At 40.6% G+C, this 16,627-nt stretch overlaps 1 protein-coding gene across 1 annotated transcript; it reads right to left on the reverse strand.

Annotated features, from left to right (window-relative positions):
* Positions 1-6,872: 6,872 nt before the first annotated feature.
* Positions 6,873-10,811, reverse strand: LOC149285033 (uncharacterized). The gene is made up of 2 exons (XM_089495887.1): positions 9,298-10,811; positions 6,873-7,942 (listed from the first exon to the last, which is right to left on the reverse strand). Exons 1-2 carry the CDS (start codon positions 9,332-9,334, stop codon positions 6,873-6,875), a joined length of 1,107 nt encoding a protein of 368 aa, XP_089352013.1. The 5' UTR covers positions 9,335-10,811.
* Positions 10,812-16,627: the final 5,816 nt, after the last annotated feature.

Below are 16,627 nucleotides of genomic sequence, written 5' to 3' on the forward strand. Positions count from 1 at the left end.
ATGATTCTAAGTGAACATGAAACATGTAATAAGAAAGTAATGCTATGTAATGAGAGGAAAAGGTATGTATACAAAGAACAATTACAATACACAAATCAGCTTCAATTTATCTACTCTGAATAACATACTGATGTAATGCAGAATAACATCTAAACAATGATAATGTAAAAACTAAGTTCAGTTTATTACTATGAATAACCTACTAATGTAAGTAATACAGAATGACTGTATATAAACAAGGGCAATTGTGAGTACAGTTACACAAAGGCTTCAGTACAATGACAATACATATAATTAAGAATGGGCTACAACAAAACAACAAAAGGAACAATTACAAGACACAAACTCCCTCCAATATATCTGCTCTAGGTGACATGCTAAAATAGATGATATGAAACTGAATAAAGTGCTGTTATCCCTGTCTTTGGGAATTGATGGAGCACATTTAAAGACAAGAGGTCTTCCTCAGCCACAATGGAGCAGGCTGTCATCTGAGATACTCTAGTACTTCCTCATTCAAAAAATGTGCCAGAGAGGTCTTTTGCAACCGATCTTCCTCTACTTTCCTGCATGAAACCTGTCCTGGTTTTGGGATCTTCTGGGGAGGCCCTGGTTGCTGTCCCACGGACCTTTCAGGTGCATTTGGTGGAAGGCAAGAGGGCTGCTTGGGGGCTGCTCTCAGGATTGGGAACCCCTTCTTAGTCTTGCTGTTTTCATTAATATTCTGCTTCCCCTGATTTGGGACACAAGGCAGGTTCTGACCATTAAAACAACCGTTGTTTTTGTTGTGTGTCTTGAAGTGGTTTCTGACTTATGGCGACGCTATCCTGGATTGTTCTTGGCAAGATTTGTTCAGAGGAGCTTTGCCATTGCCTTCCCTTGAGGCTGAGAGAGTGTGACTTCCCCAAGGTCACCCAGAAGGTTTCTTTTTTAAATCTTTATTGTATTAAAAGACATATTTTGTGACAGCAGCTAGAACAGAAATAGCTAAATTATGGAAATATGAAAAGATACCAACTTGGGAAACCTGGGAAAGTAAATGAGTCCAGGGAATTGGATAGACTTTCATGTATATCCCAAAATCATGATAAAGGCAGAAGAAAGGAGGAGTGGAAGAACGTTTTGATAAAGTGGGGAAAAGAATGGGAATTAAACTTGTTGCTAGTGGAGGAATAATCAAAGTCCTCTCTTTTTACTCTTCTCAGTGGATTTGGGAGAATGAAGTTTAAGGATCTTTAAGAATATTATGCTATGCATGTTATAAATTGAATATAAACATATTCTGTTTCTTTTTGCTTTCTTATATAAATCCCAGGTCAACAGAGGATGATTGAATGAATCGCTGTGTATATTAAAAACAATAGAGAGAGATCCATGCAATGAAATTGATGTAAACATCTGTATAAATATAGATTTCTTCAGTTGTTGTTAAAATTACAAAATAGTAAGAGAAGTAGACAAAATTTCTATGTAAAATCGAATGAAAAAATTTGCAGTGTCTTTCTTTTTTTACTTAAATTGTAAAAAAATAATTCACAGCTAGACTTCATATTTCGGAGGGAGGTTTCAAGGCGAAGGACATTCAAATGGGCTCAGATTCAGAAGACGGAAAAGGAAGACTTAAGAGGGTCCCAAATGACCAGTCAAGACTCAGATTAGCTTTTACAAGCAATTTTTATTTGGATTATGTATTGGTCGTGTTTTATGTATTTGGAAACTTAAATAATGATGAATGTAAAAAAAATACATATAACTTATAACAAACAAATGAACGACATTTAAATTACCAAACATACATAGGAATACCATATATACATATAATTCTAAATGCAAAATACATTGGAATAAACTTCCAAACCTAAAGCGACAGCTAGCTCCTTTCTTTAAATAATCCTCTTTTATCTCTGGCTAATTAGTCTTTACATCTTTTCTTGTTCTCAAGTCGATTTAGACTCATGGCGACCCTATGGATGAGAGTCCATAATTCTCTATTTGTCTTCATACTTGACCTATACCAATTTTATTTTGAACTGGAATTATTCCCTCCCCTTTTCAATGTAATCCTTTGTACATATTCCCCCAGATATTACCATTTCTTCCCACAATGCATAGTAATCTTCATTACAAATTTGACATTTATATAATCTTTATTATTTTCTGAGTCATAAAAATAGAAAACAAACGATACAAATCCAGTATCCATAACATCACTGTCACAAATCTTTCCGTTTCCTTGGACCCACTTTCTGCTTTCTGTCTTCTTGGCCTTTCAAAGAGCTCACTTTCATAATATTATAACTGAACCCTGCTTTTAAACACACATTTTATGCACAACTCTAAAACGTATGAACACAATATATCCCAATTGCTTATTGATAATATCAGTTTTCATTTATGTTCTTATCTATTGTCAAAATACCGTATGCATAACTTCGCAGTATTCGATTCCTTCTTTATCATGCTTTACTTTAAGCAGGAGACTCAAACTTTCTTCTACTGACCTATAATTAATCAGGAAATAAAAATACACATTTAAAGAAATGTTTGAAGAACAGACTTTGTAGATTCAATTCCAGTTAATTCAGACCTCAATGAGCTTCAGATTTCAGTTCCATTCTTTTCCCCATTCCTCTTCTCTTTTTCCATATCGTCATTCTGAGCCCTACAAGAGAGTTTCTCCCGTTCCCTGTAATCATTAACTCTCTGCATCCAATTTTCCCGTCTTGGAGTCTCATCTGACTTCCATAACTTTGCTATTTCAATTCTAGCTGCTGTTACAAGATGTAATATAATCCTCCAATATTGTCTTTCGTCCCGTGGGCTTAAAATCGAAGTTATATTGAGTAAGTACAACTTAGGGCTCATTGGGAATTTTATTCCCAATATCTGCTGTATTGAGTCATGTACTTTCTTCCAAAATTTCTGAATTTCCCTGCAACGCCACCATATATGATAGATGTTTCCCTTTTTACAATCACACCCCCAACAATTAATTCCCCTGTGCTAATTTATAGGGTTTTTTTTTTTTTTTGTGCTTCCAAGGGGTGTAATATCACCTGTTCATTATTTTCATGTGATTCTCTTTTAGATCCTGGGCTACTGTAAATGTATTTGTTCTATTCCAGGCGTTTTGCCATTCTTCCATTTCCATTTTGCATCCCATATCCTGCGCCCGTTTCCCCATATACTCTTTTACAGTCTCCTGTTCCATATTCCTCCTCAACAGTAGTTTGTGTCATTTGGATATCTTTTTCTTATCAGGTTGCCAGAACAAATCATCCAATCCGTTTAGTCTAGCTTCGATCCCTATTGTTTTGTTGTCCGCCAGAAATCTTTGTTTTAGCTGGTAGGAATTAAACCAACTGTATATTATGTCCATCCTTGTTAATATCTTCCCTAGATCTTATCGACCAAATCCCTGATTGATCCTTCTTAAGCCAATGTTTGCAAGTGAGCCAATTACTGATGCTTATCCATCTACCGAAGAGTGCTTTCTGGACCGATGTCCGAAGTGCTAACTTGAAATAAAATGTCTTTTTAATCTTGTTCCAAGTGAGTAGTAAAGATTTCCTCATTGGATGATTATTGAAGTCTTTATTCATCCCCAACTTCTCATAACATAAGAATGCGTGCCAACCAAATCTTAACAGAACATCCTCTAGATCAGGCATTTCTTTGTCCTCTAATTTAATCCATCTTTGGATCCAAATTAGATTACATGCCCAATAATATAATCTGAAGTCTGGGAGCGAATAGCCCCTCTCTCTGAAGCATCTTTGAGCTCCTCCCATTTAATCCGAGGTTTGTGTCCTTTCCATATGGATTTTTTTAGCTCAGCTTCCCAACCTTTAAATATCTTATCCTTAATCTCTATTGGCAAATTTTGTAGCAGAAACATAATTTTCTGTAGAATTGCCATTTTGATGACGGCAATTCTGCCTAGTAGTGAAAGATTTAACCAGCTCCATCTCCTTAAATTTTCTCTTATGTCTTTCCATACCCCTAAATAATTATTGTCTTTAGAAATCCAAATTCCTAAGCACCTCAGTTTCTTTCCTACTTGGAAGCCCGGTTTCCTCTTTCATTCCTCTACCTCTTCTCCAGTCATATTTTTAGTTATCAACACTGTCTTGTCTTTATTGATTTTCAGTCCTGTGAATTTGCCGAATTTGTTTAGCTCCTGTAGCAGCGGTTCTCTGCCCCGATTTGGGTTCTCCAAAACTGTTACCACGTCATCCACAAACGCTCTTATCTTGGTTTCCTTTCCTTTCCTGTTAATCCCTTTTATATTTGGATTACCTTTAACAGAGGAAATCAAAATTTCCATCACTTCTAAGAATAAGAGCGGTGATCTTGGGCATCCTTGCCTTGTGCCCTTATTCATCATACATCCTTGGGATCTTTCTCCGTTGATAATTAAGCTCTTTGCCGATTATATATTTGCCTTATTGTCTCCCATTTCCATACTTTTTACCACTTCTATCAAAAAATCCCATCTCACGCTGTCCAAGGCTTTCTCTGTGTCAATAGCAATTAGGGCACATTTTTTCTCATTACTGACCTGGTGAAATTCAAGACAATTTATAATCGTTCTGATATTGTTCCTAATCTTTTTGCCCGGTAAAAAACCCATTTTGCTCCTTCCCAATTGTCGAATTCAAAATTCCCTTCAGTCTGCTGGCAAGTATTTGTGTGAATTTCTTATAATCAGTGTTCAGCAAACTTTTTGGTCTATAATTAGTCATTAACAAGCTGTCCTTTCCTTCTTTAGGAATTAAAGTGATACTCGCTAGCTCCCATGAGTCTGGAATCCCCTCTGCATTAATAGGATTAAACCATTTATATAGTGGATCCACTAGTTCCCCTTGAAATATTTTATAATATCTAGCTGTAAATCCGTCCACTCCAGGGGATTTCCCCTCTTTATAATCTTCTTATCTTCCCTCCGTCTATGGGGCCTGAAAAGGGAGGGGGCTTCCTTTCCTGGGGAGGGCATGGTCTAGATCTTCCCTCTCTATGGGGCTTCAAAAGAAGGCTCCAGAGCAGAGGAGAATGTGGCCCAATAGAAGGACCCTAACATTTCCCCAAATGAGCACATTCTCTGTCTCTCTGTCCAGAGGCACAGCCCTCTTTCCCAAAATGTCAGCTGAGGGGGTCCTATCCAAATGCCCCCTGTCTTTCAGCAGCCACCTTTATGCCATCTCTTCCCTTGACACTTTCCTTCTTTCCTTCCTTTAACCTCCATCCCTTCAAGGAAGGGGACTTTCAGCCAAAGAACTAACAATGGCTTCCATGTCATTTCTGCATTTTCCCAGAGGAGGATGACTAATCTTTGCAGGGTTGTTGTGAAGGGTAAGGAAAGGACGTGTGTGTGTGTGTGTGGGTGAGGGCTAATCCAGGTCCTGTGGGCCTCTAAGCCTAGTTTCCAGGGGGGTATCCCTCTCCCCAGAAGGGGCTTTGAGCTCCCTCCGTCTGCCTGCTCTTGGCTTTGGCCTAAATCTGGGCTCTTCTCTACCCCACAGACAGAGCCCCCTTCCCCCAGAGAAAACCCCTTCTCCTCAGAAAGCTGTTGTTTCCAATGCTATTGAAGCCTATGCTATCTGATGCTTTTTATTTGTCACAAAAGTCTTTTGACTGGGAGCCTCCCCTCTTCCCAGAGATGAAGAGGGTGCCCCCATTGGAAGACCAAAGAGGGGGGCTTGCCAGCCCTTATCTCCCCCCAAATGAGGAGGAAGGAAGGGAGAGTCTCTCCTCTGCCCCACTTTCCAGGAGGGAGGGGCTCCTTAAATCCCTTTTTACATCTTGAGGACCCTGCCCCTCCCCCCCATGACCATGCCTCTCCTCAAGTGCCCCCTGCCCCCTTTTTCTCATACATTTCTCTCCCCCACTTCCATCTCTTCCCCCCTCTGAACAGACTGTGAGGGCAGCAATGGCTTCAGGGCCTGAGACTGAGCATGTGCACATGCCCCAAAGGCCCCTCCTGAGCATGCGCAGGGATCGCCAGGGCCTTGCTGCTGAGGCTTATTCCATTGGCAGCCTTTGGGGAAAGGGAAGGAGTGCACCCTTCCTTCCTTCCTCTCTTTCTTCCTTCTTTCCTTTGAGGACACTTGGAGGATGCCAGAATGGAGTCCAAGGAGGAGCTGGACTCAGGAGGGAAAGGGAAGGAAGGAAGGCTCTGCTTTGTACATATAGCTCTATCTGTCTGTTTGGTATGTGTTTGTGTGTGTTTGCCTCTGCTCTTCTTATGGCTGGGAATGGAGCTGAAGACTGATGAGAGAATAAAGTGTATTTTGTGCAAATTCAGAACTTCTCTGCATCAAAGAGTCCAACACATTGAAACAAGAAATAACTTTATTGAGAACACATAATCAGAAATTCAGTGTTTAAACCAGAACTGTCCTCCCCAAGACAAAGAATACATTGAAACCCCAACACCTAAAACCCCACCCTCTTCCAACCCTAGCCTCCACCCTCAGTACCCACAGTCTATGCCCCAAAGGGAACAAGGCCCCCTTTGCCATTCCCAGAAACTACCCCCTTTCTGTTAATACCTGCCCCCACCTTTCTTCAGACAACATCCCACACTTTCCAAAAGCTATCATTCCCATAACTATACTAGCCAGTTGTAAAAAAAATCCCAGCACCCCCCCCCCATCTAGCTGACCTACGCCATGACCCATAATCCCCAGCCAAGTTTATAACCTGAAGCAATTATCTATACTAATAGCAATTAAACTTAACAAACTATAACTTTAAAACAGAAACAGACATATAGATAAACGTTAACACACAAAATCACAAGGGCCTTTTCTTTTCACCATTGGATTGAAAATATACTTTTTGCATTTCTTATTGACAAAAACAACGTTAGTTTACTGCTGAGATTTGAGTAGCTTCTCTCCTGTGTGGACTCTCTGATGTGTCACTAGGTGTGACCTCCGAGAAAAACATTTCCCACAATGCTGGCATTTGTATGGCTTCTCTCCTGTGTGGACTCTTTGATGTTTAACTAGGCTTGACTTCTCAGAAAAACATTTCCCACAACGCTGACATTTGTATGGCTTCTCTCCTGTGTGGACTCTCTGATGTGTCATTAGGACTGACTTCTGAGGAAAACATTTCCCACAATGTTGGCATTTGTATGGCTTTGCTCCTGTGTGAGATCTCTGGTGTATCACTAGGTATGACTTTGAAGAAAAACATTTCCCACAATGCTGGCATTTGTATGGCTTCTCTCCTGTGTGGACTCTCTGATGTTTCACTAGGTCTGAATTCTGAGAGAAACATTTCCCACAACGCTGGCATTTGTATGGCTTCTCTCCTGTGTGGACTCTCTGATGTTTCACTAGGTCTGAATTCTGAGAGAAACATTTCCCACAATGCTGGCATTTGTATGGCTTCTCTCCTGTGTGGACTCTCTGATGTGTCACTAGGTGTGACTTCTCAGAAAAACATTTCCCACAATGCTGGCATCTGTATGGCTTCTCTCCTGTGTGGATTCTCTGATGCATGACAAGGACTGATTTGTAGGCATACCTTTTCCCACAACGCTGGCATTTGTATGGCTTCTCTCCTGTGTGGACTCTCTGATGTCTCACTAGGTGTGACTTTGAAGAAAAACCTTTCTCACAATGCTGGCATTTGTATGGCTTCTCTCCTGTGTGGACTCTCTGATGTTTCACTAGGTCTGACTTCTGAGAGAAACATTTCCCACAATGCTGGCATTTGTATGGCTTCTCTCCTGTGTGGACTCTCTGATGTTTCACTAGGTCTGACTTCTGAGAGAAACATTTCCCACAATGCTGGCATTTGTATGGCTTCTCTCCTGTGTGGACTCTCTGATGTCTCACTAGCTCTGACTTTGAAGAAAAACCTTTCTTGCAATGCTGGCATTTGTATGGCTTCTCTCCTGTGTGGACTCTCTCATGACTCACAAGTTCTTCTGTAAAGAAGGACAATCACAGTCAAGAATGAATATCAGAATTGAGAGAGGAGGGTGTTACCCCAATTTTTAGCCCTTGCTGAACCCTCCCTATTTGATATTAAATTAATAAAGTTGCTGAGAGTGACCTGAGCATGACACTATTGCAGATGTCCCGAAATCCATGAAACAATTGTATCCCTACTGACAGGAGCAAAGAAGAGATTGTAGTAGAACTCCCTTAAGGGAATTGGTCGAAGCAGATAGTCAAAGGGCTGTTGAAAAAATATTCCATTAAACATGATTTAAAATATTTTGATTGACAAGTGGCATCATTTCCTGTGAGACTGCCATAGAGTACTGAGTCAGAGCCCAAAGCATGATGCAATCTAACTGCAGAGGTCACTTAATGCTGTTTGGCACCAGGAGATGACTCACAACCAATACAGTATACAGCTCACATGTGAATTGGTGTAGACTGGATTGGAGTTGTGTGTACAAGAGATTGTGAAGTTGATGGAAGTCAGAGAGCTTCCAAATATTTGTATTATATTGCAACTCAGGATAGAGAACCTCCAAGGACTTGGGTGAAATCAACCTTGTCTGTGAGATACTTTTAAGTGTGGACAGTAATCAGTGCACTGCCAAAACCTATATCTGGATATGTGTTTCCATACTCTGTTATGTTATTGTTGAGCTGCATCTGGAAGTGTTGTTTCCAGATCGCGCTGTACATTGGCTTATGAACAGGACTGGAATTCAGAGCCAAGAAGGACCTGAGAGCCGGTGTACTAATCCCTTGTGTCTGAGGTATTTGCCTCAAGGGTCCATTGCATTCAATTTGGATTCAGACCATTCTTTTCCCACCCAGTAAACATACTAAAGCGATTTAAACCATTTTGAACCCTTAGTCTCTGTCCGTAAGCAAAAATTTCAGTATAAATGTCTGCCCCGATATTTACTGTTCTTTGGCGTCAGTCCCGTTGCAGAGAGACACTCTGTTGGTTTACATGGCTAAGCTCCTCAATATACAGTCGGCCCTTCTTATACACAGATTTTTTATACACGGATTTCAGCATACACGGTTTGAAAATGTTCCAAAAAAGTATAAATTTACCTTGATGTTCCATTTTTTATTAGGGACACCATTTTGCTATGTCATTATACTTAATGGGACTTGAGCATACACGGATTTTGTTATACACGGGGGATCTTGGAACCAAACCCCAGCGTATAACAAGGATCCACTGTACTCAACAAACCCACTTTCCGTTCCCTTGCAGGACCCTCAGCAATTGGAATCAAGAACATTCTAGGAAATGTATTACCATTAGTATAGCTTTACATTATTCACCAATCCCAGCTTTGTTACTTACCTCTTGTGTGTATGTACGAAGGCTTGTGTGTGTGCATGTGTGCATGTATTTTGCTGTTTCCCTAAATAAAACATAAAAACCCATTTGAAATGCCTCTGGAGTTATGTGAGATTGCGTGCCTGGTATAGTTGGGCTGACCTCTGAGGTCACTGTTGCCTGAAGAAAATTATGTCTCTTTTTGGGGCTAAGTACCAAATCCCCCCCCCCCCAAAAAAAAAGCATAGCACTTGCAAGTGTCCTCCCCAGACTCCAGCATTTTGGGTAACAAACGGCTTTTGGAACGAAAAATGCAGCTAGGCAAGCTCAGGATGGAAAATAAAAGTGCTTTTTCTCTAACTGTGTCCTCCTTTCCTTCCTTCCTTCCTAAATATTACTCATAATTGCTAAATAAAACCACTTAATATGTCTGAAAACAAGGACCTGAGCCGGTTCTCATTAGTTCACTGAAACCAGTTCAGAACTGCCTCCCAATCCCCAAGGCCCCTCTCCTGGCCCTTCCCAGGGGTCCCTTCCTCTCCACACAGAGGTAGGCGATCCTGGCTTTGCTCCTGCCTTCCCTTCCTGGCTCCGAGAGGCCTGATCCCCTTCACTTTCTCCCTCTGCTCTCTAACCTTCCTTCTTGCCCATCAGCACCTCATTTTCAGCATCTCTTCCCTGCCTTTCAATTTTTCACTTTCTGTTTGTCTCTTTATCATAGACACATACCCACAGAGTGTGATGCATAAAAGGGACACTTTGAGGCCCATTTGTTGAGAAAGGTGGGATAATCAATATACAAACAACTCATTGGCAAAGGCAGAGCAAAGGAGCTGGGACCTGGACTCCAATTTTGGTGAGGGTCAAGCGCCAGGGAGAAACCTTAAAACAGCCTTAAAACATTTATAAGACAGGCATGGACTACTGAAGGGGTTTGGAGGAGATCTCAGTGGCAACCCTACATTGTATTACCTGGGGGGGGGGGGGGATGAAATAATATTTTGCCCCTCAACATCCTACAGCATCCCTTTGGGGAAGTGGAGGCCATTTTGCCACTGTTGGGCCCTCTCTGAGCCATTGCAGGCCCAAGGGAGGGCTTTCCCCCAAGAAAACTCTCCAGAACCTTAAAAGGATGGAAGAGAGGCCATAAAAGGTAGGAAACTTGCTCAGGGATGTGCTGAGAACCATTTGGGTGTGAAAAACATTAATCTCCATGGCTTCTTTCCATGAAATCCTAGAATTGGCAGTTTAGGATGGAGTATTTAGAATCCTTCGAAACTAGAGAGAAATAGTGCCTCACTGAATTACAGATTCAAATATTCTACAGGATGTTGCTATCACAATTAAACTAGGCTTGAAAGGGCTCTAGGACTCCTAGTAGACCACAAGTTGAACATGGGCCAACAGTGTGATGAGGCAGCTAAAAAGGCCAATGTGATTCTAGGCTGCATCATTACAAGAATAGTTTCTAGATCAAGGGAAGCAATAGTGCCACTCTATTCTGCTTTGGTCAGGTCTCATTTGCAATAATCCTGTGTCCATTTCTGGGCCTTACAATTCAAAAAGGATGTTGACAAATTGGAGCATGTCCAAAGGAGGGCAACCAAAGTGGTGAAGGGTCTCGAAACCATCAAGCTCTATGAGGAGCAGCTTAGAGAGCTGGTTATGTTTGGCCTGGAGAAAAGAGATAAAGAGTGGATATGATATCCATGTTTAAATATTTGAAAGTATGTCATTTTGCGCAAGGAGAAGGCTTGGTTTTTTCTGCTACAGAAAAAAGGAGACACCACAATGGATACAAGCCACAGGGAAAGAGGTTCCACCTAAACATTAAAAGGAACTTTGTGACAGTAAGAGGTCTTTGACAGTGGAATATACTCCCTTAGGGTTTAATGGAGTCCTCTTCTTTGGATTTCTTTACAGAGAGGCTGGATGGTGCTTGGAATGTGTATTCCTGCATGGCAGAAGAGGGTTGAACCAGATGGTCCTTGTGGTCTATTCCAACTCTATGATTCTATGATTCTAAAGTGGAATCATAGTGCCATGATAATGTAGTATGAAAGGGACCTCAGTCTTCATAGGAAAGGCAATGAATTCAGCTTCCTTACCCACAGAGGCCACATTCTCGTAATTCTCCATCATCACATCCTTGTACATAAGTCTCTGCTTCTTCGTCAACAGTTTCCATTCGTCCTCAGTGAAATATACTGCCACATCCGCAAAAGTTACCTGCAACAGAAAATAGCCCTCATCCAGAGAATAACTAAGCAAAAGGGGAGGAAAGCACATGGTGCATCCAAATATTATTTCATCACTTCACAATTCAGTCCAAGAAATAAACTTTAAATTCTGTCAGCAAGAAAAAAGCTACTGCCTTTGAGATCAGTTTGGTTTGAATCCTTTTAATATAATAAATAATATAATTTATTCCATGGCTGAGATATTGAGGATGGATTAGGATACTGACTATCCCAACACATATAGTACATTTAGCCACAAAAGTATTATGGTGCATTTAGACATTTCTTGCCAAATTTCAGAGGCAAATATCATTTTTCAAAAAAACAGTCCTGGGGAGCACTCTGGACTTGAGGGCCAATGGGCCCACCCCCAATTTAGATCCAGAGATGGTCTCCCATATCCCCCAACTTTTCACAGTCAGGAAAAGCAAGGCACATGTGGACAAGCAACACCAGAAGGTGGTGAGGATGACAAAGGTTGTTTAGGAGGAAGATTACACAAGCTAGGAAGGGCACAACAGTTTGCTTTTGCCTCAGCCACCTGAAAAGGGAAGACCCTGGCAACTTATCTCCTCTCCTCCCTTTTGAGTTGATGGGGTGCAAACTCCTTGGAAGTCATTTTGCAGCAACCCAAGAGAGCTGAGGAGAATGGGGAAAGTGGGAGGAGGAGAGGGAAACAGGGACATTTTTAAAGCCCCTAAAAAAGTGGGGTGACAGAGCAGTAACCAGGACTTTCTCTGCCAAATTGGGACAATATGTTCTCCACTTGCTTTCATGAGCTGGCCCAGCAGTGACACAAATGAAACTAATAGTCAGGATGGGAACTCACCAAAGAGTTGTACTTGGACAGCCTCTTTCTCTTGGAGCCACTCCCCATCTGCTTGGCCTCTGTGTTGGCCATTAGGTGGGCAGGTAGTTGTGGTTGCCCTGCACTTGGGTCTCTTCCAGGAAAATATGCCCCTTAGCTCTGTACAAGGAGGCCGAGTTGAAGTTCCTGAGAAAAGAGATTAGGGTTAGGCTTGCTTTGTCAAGAAATCCTGCATCACTCAAAGACACAGAGAACAGATGCTGCTAGTGAGATACGCAGGTGACATATGCCTCCTTTGGGCCAATGCAGAGATCGGTATCCCCTTCCTCCCTCTTCACCAAACAAAGTCCCATGGACCTGTCATGGATTCACTGCAGCTGCCCTACACAACAGATACTCCATGTTAAAACGCTTTTGACGTTGCTATCTTACGGAGCACATGAAGCAACACGTTAACGTATGGCGCCAGATTGTCCACCTTGACTGTAGTCAGTAGCTTGTGAGCTGAAGAAACACCTGTCGCTTTCTCAGTGAGCAAAGTGACACTGTAATCTTCTCTCAGATGAGGCTTTTATTCATATAAGAAGTTGCACTGTGTACAACACTATATACATCGACACCCTCCACCATCCACACCAGTAACAACCCACTCTGAGGCACACACTGTCTGACTCTTCCTCAGTGACAGTTGAGAATGACAAATGCTGACACATCTAACTGCCACTAGAGCTGTCAATGACTTCCACAACAGCTCCACCTAGTGGCCACATGCATGTCATTTCCTCAGACCTGTTCACCATGGTCCTGACACTCCATGCCTTGTGAGAGTGGAGGGGGGTCAGGGGATGGGGAATTGGAGAGGACCCTGGCTATGTCCCTGTAGCTAGATGTGAAAGGAGCGCATCATCTGCTGAAACCTCCTGACCTCCCCAGTGGCCCTCAGAGGAGAAGGCCTTCCTTTGGCTTCTGGCTAGAGAAACACAGCTGGATGCTTCTCCAATGCCTCGCACCCAAGACTCTCATCAGGCATGGAATGAACATGGAGCATGGCTTCCACAATTCCCATTTTGCATTTTGTATTCCTCCTAATTTCACATCTATTTTAAACCTCTCCCTCATTTGATGATAAAGATTCCAGTGATAATCTAGGCCAGATTAAAGGGGCACCATTTTGCTATGTCATTATATTTAATGAGACTTGAGTATACACGGGGGATATTGGAACCAAATCCTAGCGTATAACAAGGGGCCACTGTATCTTAACCATTTAATTTTCTGGATACTTTTCCTCCCAAAAAGAGCCTCATGTGGCAAACACCAGAAAGGTATTTTTGGGCTTATTCTACACTTGTTTTTCCCCCAGATCTTCAAAAGAGCTTTTATTACTAAATGATTTCTGCTTTCTTTATGAACTTTCTCTTTACCGTAAATTAGGTATCCATGCCACCCAAATCTTAAATGTTTACCCTCCAGACATAACAACTGTTCATTCTCTAACAAAACCCATTCTCTAATCCAAACTAAACAACAAGCAGCATAATAAAATTTTCAGTTTGGTAAACCCAGCCCTCCTCTACTTTTGTTATCACAAGGTATTTGCGTCTTTATCCTGGCTCTTTTTTTTTATTCCATATAAATTTTGAGATTTCCTTTTGCCATAGATTCAAGGTTTTTTTTATTCTGGATGATGGGTATCGCATGAAACAGAAACAGTATCTCAGGAAGTAAACTCATTTGGATCAGTGATATTGTTCCTAATAGCGATAAGTGTAATTTCCCTCATTTTTCTAGGTCTTTTCTGATTTCCTTCCATGTGTCTCATAGTTATTGTGAAATGGATCTGAGTTTTTATTTGTTACATTTATTCCTAGATATTTAACTTTCTTTCCCACTTTAAATCCCACTAATTTCTTCCTGCATTTGTTCTTCCTTTTCCCCATATTTTCTGTTATTAATGTTGTTTTGTCTCTGTTTACTTTTAGTCCTGAAACATATTCCAATTCCACTATTACATCCATCAATTCTCTTGTGCTCTTTTCTGGGTTCTCCAGGGAATACAAATGTCTCCTGAGAAGACTCTCATTTTAAACTCAGTTGTTTTTAATTTTTATTCCATTGATCTTATTTTCTAATCTTATCCTATTATTCAGTGCTTCAAGGATCAGAATGAACAAAAGGGGTGAAAGTGGGAAAGCTTGCCTTGTACCTTTAGAAATCTTAAATTCTTCTGTTTCTTTATAGTTAACAATTAGTTTGGCTCTTTGATCTTTATACATTGCCTTTATTCATCTTAAATAAGAAGCTCCTATTTCCATTTTTTCAAGTGTCACAAATAACATATCCCATCCTATGTTATTGAAGGCCTTTTCTAAAAAGATAAGTGTTTTTTCGTTGTGCCTTTGAAAATATTCAATTATATTTCAGACGCTTTGAATGTTATCACTGACTTGTCCTTATGAATCCAGCCTTTAAGACCTTTTTTAAGTCTATGAGCCAAAATCATAAAAAATAATTTATAATCCATATCTAATAAGGAAATTAGCCTATAGCTCTTTACCTCAGTTGCATCTCTATCTTCTTTTAACAGCAAAGTTAAATTAACTTGTTTCCATGTTTCAGGATAATGGTTTTCTTTGATGGCATTTTCTTTGATGGCATTTACAGGAAGAAATACCTTTAAACCCTTTGATCTTTTTGCTGAATATGTCATGTAAACTGAAAAAGGAAGTAGCTAAAAGATTTCCCAGACTAATTTTGTAGATGGTCCCTCACAGTATTGGAAAAACATCCAAATTCCTAAAATAGCGGAATGGATAATTAAACTAAGAGAAGCAAAGGGACTGGGCATTTTAACCGCAATCATGAGGGATAAACCAGTTCAGAAAACTAAAGAGGACTGGTCATGCTTTGATTTATTTTGTAATACTAATTATTAATTTACGATCCCAGATATCATATGGAAAGTGTACATGAACATTAAAGGTTTAACACATATCGATACCTTGTAGGAATTTAAGTAAATTAAATAAAAGGGTCATCTTAGCTTAACTGGGAAGTAACTTAATAGTACATTTCTGACAGTTTTGTATATCAGGATGTTATTTATTGCATGTTTTATGTGTATGTTATAGGTATTTCTACTTTTTGTTGTTGTAGTTGTATTTGTTATGCAAATGTCTTGGTACATTTTTTTAATTTTTGTTTGTAAAGGATTGTTTATAAGTAAATTACAAAAGAAAAAAAGTGGTTTCCAACCGGATTATTTCTGTAGTTCAGATACAGCCTCAGTCAGTTATAAAGGATAGAAGAACCCAATTCGATTTTTTATCCTGTTAAAATGGTTTTGCTTTTTTAAATAAAAGACAGTTTTCTGTCTAATCCTTATTTTTGTTGTTCATTTGTTTGTATGTTTATTTGGTAATAATATGAGATGGTCTGTTCTGCCTCCTTCCTTCTTGCCTGCAAATCCATTAATAAGGAAACTGGGGAGACTTTTAAAACCTCCCAAAGGAGCCACTTTTGGCCTTTTTTGGGGCACTAGCCTCCTCTTAGAAGCCAAAGATCGATGTTTGTGAAGAAGAAGAATAAGGCTTGTATTAAAAGCATCCTCCCATTTCGGATCCCTTTTAAAACCCATGTTCCCCAGAAGGAGCAGAGGTTTGTAATAAGAAAACCCTCTCAGAAAAGAGACACAAAGAGACACACTTCCTTCCTTTTGGCCCAAGGAGCCTGGCCTCCTTCTCTCTCTGGAGCCTCAGGAGAGAAAGAGAAGCCTCTGTTCAACTGAGGCTCAGAGAAGGTTCTGGAACATTATTTCCCACAGTCACAAGCAGCACAAAATGGCCTCCAGAACACAAAATGGCCACCTCTGCCTCAGCACTTGGCAGTTTGAGGCCTTCAGGGAACCCAAATTGGAGGATGAAAGTGCCCCAAAGTCAGAAGGGACCACAAACAGCATTTCCAAACCTTAACAACACCTAAAATCTTTCCTGATGCAATAATATAGAGACTCACTGAGATACTCTTTATAAATACCTCTTTACATGTCTTTATAAATAAATAAAATGTACTAATAACTAATGCTACTACTAATAATATTAATAATAAGTTACAACCAGGAGATTTCCCCTGTGGCTTCTCCCCCAGAGGCCTCTGCGTATGCTCAGGAGCCCCTTCTTCTTCCTCTGCAGAATCCTCCAGAGGTCTCTCTGCTCCTCCTCTTCCTCTTCCTCCTCAGGTCCTTCTTCTAAGCCTTCCTCCTTTACCTCAGGCCCTTCCTGTAAGGCCTTCCTCTTCCTCCACCTCC

This window comes from Sceloporus occidentalis, unplaced genomic scaffold, assembly GCF_023333645.1.
Source record: "Sceloporus occidentalis isolate IW3139 unplaced genomic scaffold, rSceOcc1.0.p SCAF_86, whole genome shotgun sequence".
NCBI lineage: Eukaryota > Metazoa > Chordata > Lepidosauria > Squamata > Phrynosomatidae > Sceloporus > Sceloporus occidentalis.

Bases quoted from the DNA above. Each gene is read 5' to 3' on its own strand.
- LOC149285033 (XM_089495887.1), bottom strand. From the start codon at position 9,334: ATGCACACACACAAGCCTTCGTACATACACACAAGAG. The intron at 7,943-9,297 runs GTAAGTAACAAA...CCTTCTTTACAG, and splicing joins TTCGTACATACACACAAGAG to AAGAACTTGTGAGTCATGAG.